The sequence below is a fragment of the Typopeltis vanoorti genome, chromosome 15 (assembly GCF_054136105.1).
Source record: "Typopeltis vanoorti isolate ZY-2024b chromosome 15, IOZ_Tvanoo_1.0, whole genome shotgun sequence".
Classification (NCBI taxonomy): domain Eukaryota; kingdom Metazoa; phylum Arthropoda; class Arachnida; order Uropygi; family Thelyphonidae; genus Typopeltis; species Typopeltis vanoorti.
The window spans coordinates 64,986,404-65,004,876 of NC_143563.1; the positions used below are offsets into that span (position 1 = coordinate 64,986,404).

The 18,473-nt window shown below is 34.9% G+C and overlaps 1 protein-coding gene across 7 annotated transcripts in view; it reads right to left on the reverse strand.

The window, feature by feature from the left end:
* The window catches only part of LOC150098829 (PHD finger protein 14), a 570,499-nt gene that overhangs the window by 122,996 nt on the left and 429,030 nt on the right, over positions 1-18,473 (reverse strand). For all 7 annotated transcript variants that reach the window (XR_016549471.1, XM_090404762.1, XM_090404761.1 and 4 more), the window contains one exon: positions 2,099-2,338. Coding sequence is in view for 6 of the 7 variants with exons in the window: in XM_090404762.1 (XP_090260888.1) it covers positions 2,099-2,338 (240 nt within the window). In the remaining variant the exon portion in view is untranslated. The remainder of the gene's footprint in view (positions 1-2,098; positions 2,339-18,473) is intronic.

An 18,473-nucleotide genomic window follows, 5' to 3' on the forward strand; every position in this document is an offset into this window, starting at 1 on the left:
CCCATAATGCATTATACATGTTTGTATATTATACAGCTTTATACATGTTTGAAAGAGGGCGTGCTTTGTATTATGGGATACTAAGGCAATTGATGTGAAGTCATTAGCTTCAATATCAAGTATTTGGGAAAATACTTCATGTGCAAACTTTGCTTGCTTACATTTGGATAAAGGATTAAACCAAGAATCTAATTTCTTGACATCTTTAATTTATAAGTTAGGACAATGGAGTAATGTTTCACACATTTCTTAATAAAGATGTTCTATGAGGAAATGATCTTGATGAATGACTCTTGTCTTGTTCCAATAAACTCCATGTTTAATGCAGACAGCATGCTCAGCAAGTTCAGACTGTTCAGGCTCATGATATTTAATATAAGATTTATGTTCTTCAAGATGAATAAAAGCAGATCTTTCAGTTTGTCCAAAATAAGATAAGCTGCAAGAGAAAGGAATCTAGTAAATGCTGAAAAACCAAGGAGTAGCTTATCCATAGGAAAAGCAAGAAAGGTGGAGATTTTTCTGATGGGACAAAAAGGCAACAAAAATGTTCAGTAGTTTTGAAATTTTCACTATGTGAAAGAAATACCTTGCACATAAAGGATAGGAATGCGAGTTATTTCTTCTGGATTAGAAGAGGCACAGATTCCATAATTGTTAGATAATTTTTTGGTGAAGAGATCATTAAAACCATTTGATAAGAATGTGGATTTAATATGTTGTAATTCTTTCTGTAAAAGTTTGTCAGAAGAACATAAAGAATGAGCACAATGTATTAAGACCTTATTACATCATGCTCATTCTTTATGTTCTTTAGTTCTCATTCTTTATATATATATATATATATATATATATAGCAAACACCACTGAAAATTCACTATAGCATATCCACTATAACACAGCATTCCTGTGGTCCCTATGACTAAGTGAGAGTTCACTATATAAATGCTAATGAGTATTAAACTGAGTTATTTCCTTACTGATATTATCATTGTAAATTTCATTAACAAAAATTAACAGAAGGATAATATTTTTCTGCTAGTTGTATGGATGATGAGAAATAATGTTATATTTATGTGTGAATTAGATGCTTTCTATTTTTTACTTTTGTCAGCAGATATACATCTAAGATTTCCATTCTCCACTTGAGGCCTTGTGAGAATGAAGAATTCTTACTTAAAAGAATTTCTGGTTCATAGCCAGAAATTCTTTTAAGTAAGAATTTCTTAAAATTTCTTAATTCCACCCACCCACCACAGTGTCACATATGGATACCCACTATCCAGAAAAACAATAAATACACATGGAAGTGGAACATCAGGGATATGTCAGAAACTACTAGCACAGTAGCAATCCTTGAGCCCTGGTCCCAAACCATTGAGAAGGCTTATTAGAAAAACCATTACCTCTTAAGAAAAGCCAAGCAGCTAAATGATCCTGGCTGAGCCATCAAAGACTATTGATGCTGCCAATGCAGGGACCAAAGGAATGAATATCACTGGTATACCCACCTTTTTGGATATCCATGTGTCATACTAAGCTGCAAAGACCCAGAAAAGTAAGAATGTGGAAAGAAAACATAGAAAAAGAGGAAAATGAAAAGGGACATTAGACATTGCTGAAAAGTCCTGTCCAGTGTGATCCATCTTACAACGATCCACTTCAGTCACTGTCTTACAGAGGGTTTCATCCAAGTCTTTTCTGCAGGAACTTCCATGGGTGCTGCTTCATTAAACTGACACCATTATTCTTCTACATGTCCACTAAGTCTGTTAAAACATGAGCAGCAGACAAGAAGCAAATTTCCTTCCCATCTGCTGGGATCCATCGCCTTTAACCTTTGCAAACATACACAGTATCAGTGTGACAGAGGTTCTGCAGGCTCTTTGTGTGTGTGTAAATTGTTATAAAAATAAAAATCTTTATATGTTGCAATTTTAACCCATGTATTCAAAATTTATTTTACTTTTATATTTATCATTCTTTATCATTATATTTATCTACAAAAGCTATGCAAGAGAATACAACTGAACCTGAATATAACAATATTTAAAAAATGCACCAATAATGTCAAAGAGAAATGAAATTTGCTTCTCACCTCTTCATCATTTGTTCTTTCATCATCCTCAGTCCAATTACCTTGCAGTAACTGGCGTTTCATTGCTCTTCTACTTCCTCGTCTGCGAGTACCATCACCATTTTTCTGACCACGTCTAACTACAACTGTCAATCTAGGCGTCTGTTCAGTGTCTAGTCTTTCCTCTCCAGAAGAGATACATGTTTCACTTGTTTTTTCATCAAAACTTCCTTCATCTAGAGTTTTTTTACGTAAACGGCTCTATAAGAATTAAGAGAGAATTAAAAGAATGTTTTTTACTTAATCATTTGTTCCAAAACATTCTGGGCTATTTAACTAAGATTCATTCTTTCAGTCTGTTTTATCTTTCAGATGTCAAAAATCATAGTAATTAATTTTATATCAATGAAGGTTTCTTTCATTGATATAAATTAATACAGTACAACAATTTTTGAAGCTAGCAAAACTGCAATATCAAGCTTAGACAGAACTGTTAAATTGAAGTTCTAATTAAAATTCTGTTACTGTTGGTCATTATTGTGTACGAGGGTGGTCTGAAAAGTTCTCCGCCTCGACCACAGATGGCAACACTATTAGCAAGATTTTTTTTTTTTCTAAGTTGGTACATCCTCGTCATAAGCATCCATGTGAAATTGCAAGTCATTCTATCAAGTAGTTTGTTTTATACAGCTGTCTGAAGCAAAAGTGTTATCTATATCCCTTGAAATGGATAAAATTGAGTATGGTGCAGTTATAAAATTCTTGGTAAAAGAAGGTTTAATGATAAAAGAAATTCATTCAAACTTCATAAAACGTTTATGGACACTCTTCTCCTTCCTTTTCGACAATTAAGAAATCAACTGCCGAGTTAAACGTGATTGTGCCAGCCTTGAAGATGATCCACGTGAAGGACATCCAAAAGTGTAACAATGAAATCATCAACCAAGTGCACGATATGGTATTGGATGACTGGCAAGTCAAAGTGTGTAAAATTTCTGAGACTATAGGCATTTCAAAAGAACGTGTAGGATATATTTTGCATGAAGAATTGCAAATGAAAAAGCTTTGTGCAGGATGGGTGCCTGCACTTGCTCACAACAGATAAAAAACACACTTGCATGAAAATCTATGAACAGTGCTTGGAGCATTTTAACAAGAATAAAACTGAATTCGTGTGTCAATTTATTACTATGGATGCAACTTGGATTCACCATTACACACCAGAATCCCAAACAGCAGTCAAAACAGTGCAGAGAAGCTGGTTGTTCAGCACCAAAGAAGACAAAGTCGGTTACATCAGCAGGAAAGGTCATGGTGTTGGATTCTGATTATGTAGAAATTAGAATAAATGTTATTTGATTCAGAATCCAACATGATTTTCCGTCACAAGAACTATATTTGTAAATATTATTTAATGTAAATAACATAAATTATAATTGATATCATATAACTGCCTTAATTATATCAAGTTTTTAATTATTTAATCAAAAGAAAGTGTTAATGATAAAGAAGTTCTGTATTAAATATTATTAAGTTATTTTATTTATTGTTATGTCAATATTATAAGAACTTGTATTTGTAATTTAACTACGCACTTATTGAAATGCAAATATTCTATTTATTCTTTTTTGTGAAAGTTTAACGTTATGTAATAACTGAATGTAGTTGTATAGCCTAATGTAACATTCGCGAGAATGTTTACGTTTATCGGTTGTCATAGAGACGCGTGAAATAAACGAGCGCGAGTGAAGGGAGCGTGGGCAAAAGAAGAAGAGAAAATATATACGTAGTAGGAAGTCGGAACGGAATTTTGGAAGTAAAAAGTAGCGAGGAGATAAACTAGAGAAGTAGAAGTAAATAAAAGGTTCTTTAGGGTAGAAGTTAAGTGGATAGTTTTATAAGTGAGCAAGGACGAAACGAATTTATAGTTAGCTGAAAGTGAAATCAGCAGTAATAATAGAAAGGAAATTAATGCTACAATCGGATAAAATAAAAAGCTGGACGCTTAAGGAAGAATTTTGAATGAGCCCAGCTGGTCTAGAATTGTGGCTTATTTCCGATTTGCCCTAAAAAAAGAACCTCATAGTGTCTTAATTAATTTATGAGTGGTAATAACGATAGTTAAAGTGCCCTAATTGATGTCAAGAATTCTGAAGCGTAATTGATAGTGCTTTAAGTATAACTGCGGATAAGTTTGTAAATGTGTTTTTATTCTTTAAGTGTGATAAGTGAACTCCAGAAGTTTGCTCACAACATAATAGATGTTCTAGGAACCATTTCCGGTAAGGTCTATCATAGTGAATTGTTAACTTTAACTGTGGAAACCCTTCGTGATTGAGAGTTGGAGATAGGAATTGTTTGAAAGATTATTTTCAACTATTAGTGCCTGCGATATTTTGAACTTATAGCATGACTGAGAAGTGTGTGAAACTGATTAAATAAGAAATTCTATTGTAATAAATTGAGTAAAGAAGCTTTGTGATTCTGAAACTGTGAATTTGTATGTGAAAGTTTGGAAGATTGAATTAATATGAACGACTTGACCTGATGTACTAACTTGACTGAGTTGTCATATTTAGAAGTGGAATTCATGTATTTGTTATATAACCATATATTAAATGTTTTGTTTGTTAATTTAAATATTGTGTTTGCCTGAATTTCTTTTTACTGCACCGTTCACAAAAATTCGAATCTAGCGGGAATCCCAGAAAGAAAATAAATACTTTGGCCTGAATGAATGAAAAGACTGCTAACTAATTTTGAACTGATCCTACTAATTCATATAGACTTATCTAAGGATAGAGTGGCGCAGTATAATAGAAATTTCTCTACCCTTAGATCAGTGATTAATTTGCAATTAGTTTTCCTTTATTTTATGAAAGTGACTTTTAGCAAGATGGCGGAATCGAACGTCAAGAGAACACGTCACGACAATGGCATTGGTGTTTTGTGATGCTAAAAGCATTTTGTTTATTAATTATCTTGAAAAGGGTAAAACAATAACTGGGGAATATTATTCCGATCTTTTAACCAGACTAGATGAAAAAATTCATGAGAAAAGACTTTTTCTCATGCAGAAGAAAAAAAAATCATCTTTCATCAGGTCAATGCACTTGTCCACAAAGGTGTTTTGCCGATGGAAAAATTAACGGATCTGCACTATGAATTGTTGGAACATTCACCCTATTTCCCCAGATTTGGCTCCCTCTGACTTCTATCTCTTCACAAAACAAAAACTCTTCCTCGCTGGTCAGTGTTTTTCTTCAAATCAAGAGGTGATTGCAGCTGTAGATGGGTATTTTGCAGATCTTACTGAGAATCATTACAGGGATGGGATTATGATGCTGGAGCATCGCTGGAATAAATGTATTAATCTTAAGGGAGATTATGTTGAAAAATAAAAATAATTTTGAAATTATAAATTTGTTTTTTCATTGTTAGGCCAAGAACTTTTCAGACCACCCTTGTATGTGTGCCAAAAATATAGTTCTTAAAAGCTCAACAATCCAAAACTTTAATATAAGGTTTCAAATTTACAGACATAAGGACAGAAAGCAAACACAGCCCTTGATTCATTTTGCATTCTGTCAGATATTCTACTAACCAAAGTTCTATTTCTCAGAAAGAGTACCATGGCTAATTGGATAAATATTAACAAAATTAACACTGCTAATGCAATTGTTATATCAATATGGAATAAGTACTAGTCTCTTCAGCAAACAGTACTCATATCAGCCAAGTATAGCAAGATTATTATGCTTAATAGGATTCCTTTCAACAGAAGTTTATTTATTTTTGGTGGAAGAAGTATACAAAGGTGTAATTAAAACATTATGTAACTGTACTGAAAAACCTGAAGGGAAGCAAACAACAACAACAAGAAAAAAAATATATAACTAAATTTGCTTTGATGACAATTACAAGAAAAACTGTTGCAATAAAATACCTAAAGAAAACTTTCTGAATACTATTGTTAGATCAGAATTTCAATATAAAGGAGCAGTAATTCTCTTATGTTCTTGCTGTCTCAAACCACACTATCAAAATACAGAAAGAACATGCAATAAAACTATAGTCAAGCCAATTCTTAAACTACAGTCATTGCAGTGATCTCCAAAAGATGTACATCCAACTGAAAATATCTCGGCATATACTAAATAAACTGCAATTATTATTATAATATTACTCAGATATCTCTGGAGTCCAACAGCTCATTGCAGAACTGCACTAATCATTGTATACACACTATCTATTGTACTTCTCCTTGAACTCATTCACTGACAAAACTATGGGAAAGATTAAGAAAAAAAAAAAGGTTAGTAGACATGTGGCATTTTATGAACATGTACTTGTCACATGGCAAGCATTATTCTGTTTTTAACCTAATTTTTAGAGAGGTCTTTACTTAAACAGCACCTCAATAAAGGTTGAAACTGGTCTGGGTAGTGGCCCCTCCCTTAATGCATAGTATTATACATGTCTGCAAGGAGATGTGCTTTGCATTATGGGAGATATTAAGGTGAGTGATGAGAACTTATACCACATTTACCCCAAGTTGCCCCAGTCCCGAAAGGCACAAACTTTGTTTGCTTACACTTGGATAAAGGATAAAACCTAATATATAATTAGTAGCATAGCCAAGTGAAAAAACTTCCTTAAACTCATCTCTAATCCAGAGAATTTTAATAATAAGGTGTGACACCCATTGGCAACTCGTATAGGTAAATATGACTTCTCCATTACTTCCACTTTAGTATCACCACTTCTGGGTCTGGGGGGGGGTTCAACAACAATCACACCCCCCTCACAACAATATGGAGTTATTAAGACACTATTCAACAGGGCAAAAATAATCTGTTCAAATGATCAAGCCCTAACCACTGAACTAAATCACATCCGTCACTTTCTCAGCCAATGGCTACCCCCCCCAAAAGAATCCAAAAAATACTTAACCCAGTTATCCACAACCCACCATCCTCTCCCTTTCACAAAAAAGATTACTCTAAATCCATCACCATTCCCTACATCCGAGGCACCTAGGAAAAAATCAACAAAATTTTAAAAAAACATGACTTGACCACCTGTTACAGACCACATAGAAAATTGGCATCCCTTATCCGCTCCACTAAAGAACGTCACTTACTCGTTCCCGTCACATCGACGCAACTACCCATGGAAAACCGCAGGGGACAGCCAACACTCAAAACTTGAACGAAAAAAATAACTACCAAAAAGAAGCCTCGAACTAGCGTCGCTAAAACTTATAGGCTCTGGGTCTGTTCTCCCTATTACGTCATTGATTTTGCAGACGCCACCCAAATTTTGCACATCACACCTTCTCTTCTCATTGCATCTTCGCAAGGTTAGTTTACATGTGCCTTCGGTTCGTATCACAATTTGCCTGCGGTCATGTTATTAATCGGATTAAGATTGTTTATGCTAAACTTTGACCTTCTTATTACAAAGTCGTCTTTACAATACCTTATTTTCTTGTCGTTATTTAAGGACCATTTACAATCTTATACATAAAATTTTTACATGAAAAGACTATTAATACTATATGTACAAAGATTCAACTATTATCTATTTACAAGTTCATTTTTTTTTTTTTCAGGAAAATGTTGCATTTCAGTTAAATCCCGAATGAAACACTGAAAGACAAATTAAGTATTCATTCCAGATTTAACATAGGTTCCCCCTTCAAAGAAAAAATTTTTCTCCCTGGAAAATTTTTCATAACCTCACTCACTCAATGTTTCTGGAGTAGACTCTCCTATTTTCCCTTGGTCTTAGGTCATATCTAGATTGGACAAATTTTTTTCTTCTATCTCTGGTTATGCTTCCTTCTCTATCCTCATTATTTATTGACTTCACGTTTCCTTGATTTCGGTTAGTATGAGCCCTATATCTATGACAGATTGTGTCTAAATTATCAAAATTTTCATGTCCCTTTCCCTTCTGATGTTTACTCTTCTCTCGCCTGTGTGTTGCTGGCTTCATCTTGTTATTCCTTTTCCAATAGTTCCCACTGTGTTTAGAGTCTGTAGTCTGTCCTATGGTAGTTAACAACACTGACCAGATTTATCCCTATTGCCCTTGGATGAATTTCTTCCATGTCTTCCCTTGCACTTTTCAGTTCACTGGGCAAATCAGTGTTCAGTGTGCAACAGGCCTCAACAGGTTCTTTTTCTTCTGAAGTGGAGGCCTCTTCTGAATCTAGTTGGTCATACCTTCTCTAACTTCTTCTATCTGTTCTATAGTGCCTCTGCATTGAATGCCTATTTCGACATGAGTCTCACTTCTAACTGAAGATAGTGACCCTAGTATTTTCTTGTTGTTGTTCTTCTTCCTTCCCAGAAGGTGTATTTCATCTCGAGAATAATTACATGAAAACTCATTCTTGATAAGGAAATCATTTCCAAATATTAGTTTAATGTGTGGGAGAGAAATCCTTGGCAGGATCAAGAACTCATGCCTAACACACATATTAAACTCCAGTAAATATACCCTCAAGAATACTGATTTTGACACACGGACGGTAGATGTCGACACTCCGAATAACCATATTTTATTTCTTTTAAAATAAAATATGTTATGCCTTTGGTTGCACATGAAAGTGCACATTCAGTTGGCCATTCACTGCAGGAGATTTTCTGAAAAAATATTTGTTACTAATCTGTGAAGAAACATGTCCAGAGAAAAAAAATCTCTTTTTCAAGAAGTTAGTTTATTAAGAATGCCCATGCAATGTAAAATAGCTGAATACAACTGAAAATGTAACTGATATTCTTAAAATGATACAGAATTGATTAGTCATTCTACTGCAGTAGATGAGAGTTGTGATGCTAAAGATACTGCACAATTATTAGTTTTAACTGGTAATTAATTTACGGAATTAACAACGCATATAAAGTATATTAATTAAAGATAACTTTAATGAATCACTTCTATATTTCGGCAATGTCACATTGCCATCTTCAGGAACATCTGCACTAAGGAACTAACAAAGCAAATGAGGAAGAAAGTAAAGTCCTAAAATTCCTAAAGTCCTAATGGTGCCCTCTTGCGGGCTAATTTGGTAGTCTTGGCAGTTGGGCTGAAGTTCTCATAATGAAAGTCTCCCAAATTTGGGGCAGTTTCATGCACCCAAATTTGTTGAGGTTAGGAACGTTTTTTAGAGCTGCTGAAGATTCTTTGAATAATCTTTCGTATTTAAACTTGCTGCGATGGATTATTTTTGTTTTCTTCCAACGAATTTTATGGTGGGTATCTAAGGCATGGTCTGCCAGCCCAGAGCGGCTGTACTGGTGAAACCGGATGTAGTCTTGGTGTTCTGAAATCCTGATATTTGTTGTTCTGCCTGTTTGGCCAAAGTAGGACAATTTGCAGCTGCAAGGGACCTGGTATACACCAGGTAGGTCTAGGGGAAGTGGTTGGTCTTTGGTAGAGCGGATAAGGGATGCCAACTTTTTATATGGTCTGTAACAGGAAGTAAGGTCATATTTTTTGAGGATATTAGTTATTTTTTCAGAGGTGCCCTGGATGTAGGGGATAGTGATAGACTTGGTGTAGTCTTTATTGTGGAGGGGGGAGGGGGGTTGTGGTTTACAGGTTTTAGTATTTTTTGGATTTTTTTGGGGTTATAGCCATTGGCTAAGAAAGTGTTGAGGATGTGGTTTAGTTCCATAGTCAGGGCCTTGTCATCTGAGCAGATTAATTTTGCCCTGTTATATAGTGTTTTTATCACCCCATATTGTTGTGAGAGGGGGTGGTGGGATTGCTGGTGAATGTATCTGCCAGTGTGGGTGGGTTTTCTGTAAACAGAGAAAACCAAAGATCCATCAAGCTGGCGGGTGATTAAAGTGTCTAGGAAGGGGAGGGTGTTGTTTTCCTCTTTTTCTAAGGTGAACTGGACTCTGGGATGTTGGTTGTTTAAGTGTGTTAGGAAGGAGTGGAGTGTGTCTGAGCCATGTGGCCAAATAGCAAACACATCATCCACATAACGAAACCAAATAGTGGGTTTTTGTGGGGCGGAGTTTAAGGCTTTCTCTTCAAATGTCTCCATAGAGAAATTGGCCAAGGGTGGGGAAAGTGGTGAACCCATGGCTGTCCCCTCTATCTGTTTGTAGAACTTTCCTTGCCAAACGAAATAGCCTGAGTTCATTGTGAACTGAAATAGGGCTGAGATATCGGGAGGAAACTTGGCTTGGATGAGCTCAAGAGTTTCTTTGAGTGGGACATTAGTGAATAGGGAGGAGACGTCAAAACTGACCATTATGTCAGTGTGTTGGAGTGTGAGGTTTTCTATACTGGCTTTAAAGTGGGCCGAGTTTTTTATGTGTGATGGTGTGCGTTGTTATATGCGTTGTTAATTCCGTAAATTAATTACCAGTTATGTCTAACCAACGTATAAGTCTTACTACTAGAATTATTAGTTTATGTACATGAAGAAAATGAAGATTTTAAAATTGAAGAACTTGTGGATGTGATCATTACATGGTCGTACTACCAATGAAAATATCTGTAAAGAAATAACTGAAGTTTTGAAGAATTTTAACCTTCCAAGTGACAAACCCTTTGGTGGTTGCAGCAATGGAGTATCATCTATGATAGGAACATATAGTGATGTAATTACATTACTAAAAAAAAAAAAAAGATTCTGTCAACAAACTGATCATCATCATCATCAACAGTTTTCTTCAGTCAACTGCTGGATGAATGCTTCTCTATGTATCTTGCATTTTAACTGGTTTTGTGCATCTCTCCACCATAAATGTCCACAACACCGTGTTATCTCATCATACCATCTTACCACTGGTCTTCCTAGTTTCCAAAAACCAGTTCTTGGTGTCCATCTGCTATCAGACATTCTCATCACATGTCCTGCCCAGTGCCATTTGTTGCCTTTTATTATTAAGACAATGTCCATTACCCTTATTTGCTTCCTTTTCCAAGTATTATTCTTTTTATCTAACTGGGTTATTCCCATAATGGCTCTTTCCATGTTTCTTTGTGTTATTTTCAGTTTCCTCTAGGTTTTTTTTTTTTTTTTAGTCAGACCCCAGGTTTCACTACCATATGTCATTGTTGCAAGTACACACTAGTTGTAGATCTTTCTTTTTATGCAGTTTGGCAACCTACATTGCTTTGGACACCTACACTGATTTTAAATATCTCTTTATAATGGTTAAAAAAATTTCCATCCTGCTGTTATTCTAAAATTTCATTGTCATGTTTATGGTTATTTGTAATGATTTATCCTAGATATTTGTATGAATTCATTATTTCAGTTTGTTTTCATTCTGAAGTATTTCCACCACTATACATTATTTTTGATTTATCCATATCCAGATTTACTTCATTCGGTTCAATAATTATGTGTTCTAGTTCTTTTGGTGATGTTGCTATTAGATGATATCATCAGTGAATTGTAGATTGCTTAAGTATTCTCCATCAATATTCGGTCCTCTTTTCTCCCAGTTCAATTTTCTTATAGCATATTCAAGGACAGTAGCAAATCATTTTGGTGAGATAGTCTTCCTGCCTGACTCCTCTTTATATTTCTATTTCTCTTTTTTTTCCCATTTAAATTTATTACTGATGAACTGCTCTCATATATAATATATATGACGTTAATATAAACATCATCTATTCCAATATGTTTTAAAGCTTCAACCATTTTACACAGGTTTATTAAGTCAAAGGCTTTTTCATAATCTATGAAAGTGGAAGAAATTGATATGTTACATTCTTCTGTTTTTTCCTTGTAAATAATTTGAAGTTGAGAAAAATGTTCTGAAACCTGCTTGTTCTTTTGATTGATGGAAATTTAACGTCTATTCTGCCGTCTATAATTTCTTATGTCAGTTTTATCACATTTCTTATATAGAAGGATGATTTTTCCAGTATTCCAAATTTTAGGGCTTCTATCTGTTCTTAAAGCATTGGTATACAATTCTGCTAGTTTTATGTGCAAGAGATCGCCACCATTTTTTAACATTTCTATTAGTATTCTATCAAGTCCAGGTGCCTTTCCATTTTTGTAAGTGCATGTTTTATTTCATCTTTGGCTGTATATTGATTATAGTTTTCCCTATCATTTTATCTATTGTTGTTCTCTATTACTTTCCCTTTATTTGTACTATATAATTCTTGATAAAATTTACTATAATCCCCAACATGTTTGTTCTATTTGCAATCATGCATGAAAACATTACATTCCTCACACTACTCAGAACTGCTGTCCCCCCTAACTAAACCCTGGTTCTCCAAAAGATGTGCCAAGGCTGCACAAATGAAAAATCAGGCATACCACAACTGGCTCAAATCAAGAACTCCATCCTCTTTCAATGCCTATACCGAAGCCCAAAACAGATGCAAGATGCTTCTAAAACAAAATTTGAATGGGCAAAAAGCCAGGAAGCTTGCAGCCTGTCCAAATGACAGCTATGCGCTTTGGCCTCTTGCCATGACAATTGGCCGTAACTTTTGCCCTAGACTATTCCCGCCTCTATCATATCCAGTAGCTCAATTGCAACATCACCCATAGAAAAAGCTAACCTCCTGGCTTCACACTTTGCCTCCAATGCACACATAACTGACAATGGCAAATGCACTCATTCCAAGTGCCCAACATACAATGCCCTTGTATTATCCTTTTGCCAAAAATATATCATAAACCTGTTGTCTAAATTAGACACAAAAAAAGTCTCCTGGCCTGATGGCATTCCTGCAATTGTCCTGAAGGTCTATGCACTAGAACTGACCCCCATCCTATGCCACCTGTATACACTCTCTTACTCCACTGGTACATCCCAAAACCTGGAAACTAGCCTATATTCAACACATTCCTAAAAAGGGTGACAAATCACTGCCACCTAACTCGCTTCAGTCCTATCTAAAGTGATGGAGAAAACTATCAGCTTTCAACTCCTAATCTACCTTGAAGGTACCTGGCTATTAAGCGACCACCAGTATGGATTCCGTCGAAGCCGATCGACAGGAGATCTACTCTCATACATCACCCATAGCTGGACAAACGTCATGGAGAAATTCGGCGAATCCCAAGTAGTTGCACTTGATATCTCTAAAGCCTTTGACTGAGTCTGGCACAAAGGCTTACTAAGCAAACTCCCATCATTTGGACTGTCCCAGGACTTCTGCAGATAGATTGCCAGCTTCCTGTCTGGAAGCACACTAAGTTGGATGGCTCCCTATCCTCTCACCATCCAACTAATGCTGGGGTCCCACAAGGTTCAGTTCTCTCGTTGACCCTCTTCCTTCTATATATCAATGACCTACTTCCGTTGACCTTTAATCCAATACACAGTTTTGCAGATGACAGCAGATTACACTCCTCCCTTTCATTTGACAAACCCTACTCTACACAACTCACTTCAACCCACAGAACATCAACCACCACTGCCTTTAATTCCGACCTCCTAGCCATCCTCCAATGGGGCCGAGATAACCTCGTCGACTTCAACGTTAGTAATACACCCAGTTCTGTCTTATTTCCTATAAAAAAGAATCATTTTCCCCCCAGCATTGTTTATGAACACTCAAATTCCCAGACAAGATGGATTTCTCTTCTCGGAATTACCCTGACATGAAGCCTCTCCTGGCATAAACACATCATAACCATTGCATCCTCATCTTCCAAAAAAAACTAGGATTTCTCTTTTGCTCAAGATGCTACTTCACCTCTAAACAGCTGTTAACATTATACAAATCACAAATCCGCCCAGCTATCGAATACTGCTCTCACATTTGGAGTGGGGCTCCCAAAAGCTCCCTCAAAATGCTTGACTGATAAATGACCCATCTCTCACCAACTCTCTCCCCTCACTTTCACATAGACGCTTGGTCTCTGCAATTTGTATATTCTATAAATATTTCCATGGGAAATGTTCATCTGAAACAGCATCAATAATTCCCCCACTCTTTACTAAGCCCATTGGAACACGTACAGCTGCCACCCAACATCCTTTCACAGTACACCTTGAAACCCACAGAACAAGTTTCTTTTCCTCCTCCTTCATCCCTGCTACTGTGGTACTGTGGAACAGTCCCCCTCCCCGTATTTCCCAAGGAATACAACATACAGGCTTTTAAATCAAATGTAAACAAGTTTCTCGTTTCCCAATCCATCACCCATATACGGTACTATATGGGTGGTGGGTTAGGAAAGTACTAAGTCATAGGTTGACCAGCCAACCTCTCGTATATGAGCCCAACATAAAAAAAAAAAATAAAAAAAAATCAGTATTCCATTTTCATCTTTTACATCTGTCATATCAAGATTACGCGCATTATTATTATTATTATTACGTGACACCTTCAGGGAGGGCACCTATTCTACAACTCTCTGTCTCCACTCAATCCACCAACTACAGTGAACCTCATCATCTACACCAATACTATCTACTACCCACAACCACTAGTATTTTCACAGACAATCACAAACATCAATGCCCACAGCGTGATTTGAACCTGCAGCCTTTTGGCTGGAGAGCGGATACGCTAACACTCGGCCAACCAGGCTGGTAAGAAGTTTTCTATACTGCTGTTGTTTTTTATTTCTGTTCTTATAATTTTTGTATTGAAATGTCTTATGTACTCTCTTTTTCCTGATTGTTTTGCAATGTTCAGTATATTCTATGTTTCTTATACCATGAACATCTTGCTTCATGTTTCTTCTTTTCTTCTATTAGGTCTTTAGTTTACTTTTTTTAATTTGTCAATTTTGCACTTTTTTGAATTCCTGGATAAATTTTCAATATTAGAAATTGGGTCAATTTTTTTAATGTCTTTTCCTAAATTTACTTGAAATTCTTCTTTTTTTCACTTGCAATATTTTTAAGATATTTCTGGTTTTCTTTTTTTATCAGTTTTTGTCTTTCTATTCTTAGGTTTATGACTATTTTGTTTTGAACTAATCTATAATCTTTACTTAATCTTACTTTGTTTATGATATTTATGTCTTATACCATATATGGCTTATCTGTTAATATATAACCAATTTCATTCTTAATTCCAATAGGGTGTCTCCAGGTCCATTTGTTTTGAGTTTTCTTTTTGAAAAAAAAAAAAAGTATTAATTATTTTTAGATTTCCATATTCTGCAAATTACGCTAACACTTCTCCCCTTTCATTTCTGGTGCTAATATCATTAATTCTCACAGATGCTTCATTTGGATCCCCCCCCCCCCACTACCTCTGCAATGAAATCTCCCATCAAAATAATAAAATAATGCTTACCATTTTTTAGATGATAATGTATTTGGTTATAAACAAGTTCTACTTCTTCATCCATGTAGCTATATGTAGGTAGATAAACTTGCACTATTCTTAGGGTATATTTTCTATTTAGTCTTATTGTGATTTGGTAGATTCTTTCTGATATAAATTTTGCATTTTTAAAGTTATTTTTTATTTTATTGTTAATCAAAAACCCAACCCCATGTTTACTTTCATCTTGTTTTCCACTTGTTATTAGAAAAAAACCGCCCATTATTTAGATCTTGGATTGTATTTCCTTATGTCTATGTTCATTTATTCCAATTATATCCCATTTAATACCTTCTAGCGCTTTATCTACATTTATTAACCTGTCATCACTGCTAACAGTATCTACATTATAAGTAGCTATGTATAGAATTCTTGCTGGTTGTTTCTTCTTATTATTATTTAATGACACATCCATTTTTAAAACTTGATCAGGTTTATTTCCATCTGAGACAGCACTCCTTTATAGGTTTGGAACTGTTTCTTCATATTTCTAGCCCAAAACAGTCTTATTCATGATTACATTACTTTGTCCATTATGGCATTGGACACTATGTTCTTTCTTTTTTCTCTTTATATTCATGGAGGTTTTTGGTCTAATCTCCCATGTTGACTAGACGAATTGGGAGATGCACTTTATAGCTTTCTGCCAGCTGTATAGTAGAATAATAGGAAATGGAAAGAGGAGGGGATAAAACAGAGAACTTTAGTCTCTCTAATAGCATAGGGTCTGAAGAATCAGAGAAGTTAGAAAGTAACAAGATGAAGTTAAGGAGAGAGGAAAGGGATATGACCATCAGATAAGCAAGAAATACGATTAAATTCAGCTCAGGTATCTCGGAATTGCCAGTCCCATGCTCACCAGATGTGAGCCCTTGTCGTCAACAAACTGATATTAAGCGTTATCACTGTTTGATGCACCGAACATTTACAGTTAAAATTCACAGTTGAAACAGCCATCATCATTACATGATCTTGAAGAAGTTTTATGTAGTAAAGTAATTCAAGATCATGTAATGATGATGGTTGTTTCAACTGTGAATTTTATGTGAGGAAAATCATTGAACCACAGAAAACTCCAAGAATATTTAAAAGGAATAAATGCAGAGTATGATGATTTGCTTTATCACACAGAAATATGTTGGTGGAAATGTTTTGCAATGCTTTGTTTCACTTAGAACTGAAATAATAGAATTTCTAAAGGAATATGGGAAAAATTGTAGCTGAACTGGAGAATGAAAAATGGTTGTGTGATTTAGGATTCATGACCAACATACATTTCATCTTAACAACCTCAACAAACAATTGCAAGAAAAAAATCAATTGGTTGCTGACATATTTTTAGCAATTATGAGCTTCAAATGCAAAATACAATTATTTGGGAGAACATATGTACTGGAAATATGTATATATGTATATTCTCTCTCATGAAATTAAAGTCACCCCTATGTACAATTTAAAAAAAGGTGAATTAGCACATTTTCCAACATACTGTGTGCTGTTTCCAAATAATGAATTAGAAAAGAAAACCAAGATTATTAAAATTGTACACAGGATTTCAATTTTGATTTTTTGACTTAGAAATGGAACAAGGACAAGTTCCATTTTTCTTTGCACACACAGATCCTTTTTCTATGCACACAGAAAATTATGAATCAACACTATTGAAAAACATTGAGAATCTTCTTATCTTGATTTTTAAAATTTCCTTGATCCCAAGAAACACAAATTTTTCAGAAGACAAGCACTAAAAAGTATTTGGGAGATCATATGTACTGGAAATATGTATATATGTATATTCTCTCTCGTGAAATTAAAGTCACCCCTGTGTACAAATCTCATAGATGCAAATTTGAGAGACATACCAATAAGAGAAAATTCCAATTTACTGGTAGATATCCAAAACATTGTCGATTCAAAAAAAATTTAATGCATCATATTAAAATCCTATTTTTAATAAACATATCTATTGAACTTTATATACATCTTATTTTTCCTTAAAAATTCAAGTTTTAAAAAAATGCAGACTGCATCAGTGTAACAATTACTGATTTGGCCTGTGGCAGCATTTAAGTTGTGCATTCTGGACTAAGGCAATGATGAGGAGGACCCTAACATGCAGAAGTGCAGAGTTATAGTTCTCTGCATAAGACCTTGATCATGCTACATACAGATTACCATCTGAACATCTGGTTTCCATGTTTGTAAGGGGATGAGGATAGGATATCTTAGACAGGGTTAGCAGAAGATTCATTGTCAGCACTCCAGAAATCCACTTGCCTAATTGCCAAAGAAGAGTGTTATCATAAACAGGTGGGAAATAAATTTTCAGACAGGTTCTAAATGCATTTAAAATATAGAGAAAACCCTCAATTTAATGGACTAATAGGGGCGAAGGGGTGTCTGCCCCCTCGCCCCTATTAGTCCATTAGGCGAAGGGGTGTCCATTAAATCGAAAGTCGGTTAAATTGCAAATTTTTTGAAATAAAAATATCTGTAACATTATACTGCAATTTCATCAATATTAAAAACTGTAAAAACAAAAAAAGTTGTTTTACACACAATTTTTAACACAATTTTCACACTTTTAGATAAGTTTTACTTTTTTACTTTTATATAAGTTAATGTTCGATGTTAAGGCACTTTGTTTAGGTAATCCTGCTTTGAAAAAACTATTAAGTTTTTTTTTGAACTTTTGAGTTCTGCTGTTTTTTTATAATTAACTCTCTAAAATTATGAAAATGTGTAATAAAACTGCTGCAGAAAGTCACGCCACGTGACAAAAGAACCAATTACAGTGCGATTGGTGTGATCACGTCCTAATCATTCGCCGGATATGTTTTATGAGCGGTGACTCATTTATGTCGGCTAAATTACTACAGTGTTTATCCAACATATGATGGCCTATTCGCAAAAATTTGTTAAAAATAACAGGAAATTAATAACAAAAAAAACCTGTTCATTTAATTATAAGCGAATCTTGGTTAAAAGCATTTTAAAATTAACAGGGTGTTAATTTTCACATGTGACATACGGACTGGAAATTTTGTCCATTAAATCGAGGGTTTACTGTATTATTATCTTGGTATAATTTACACTCTCCTGCTTC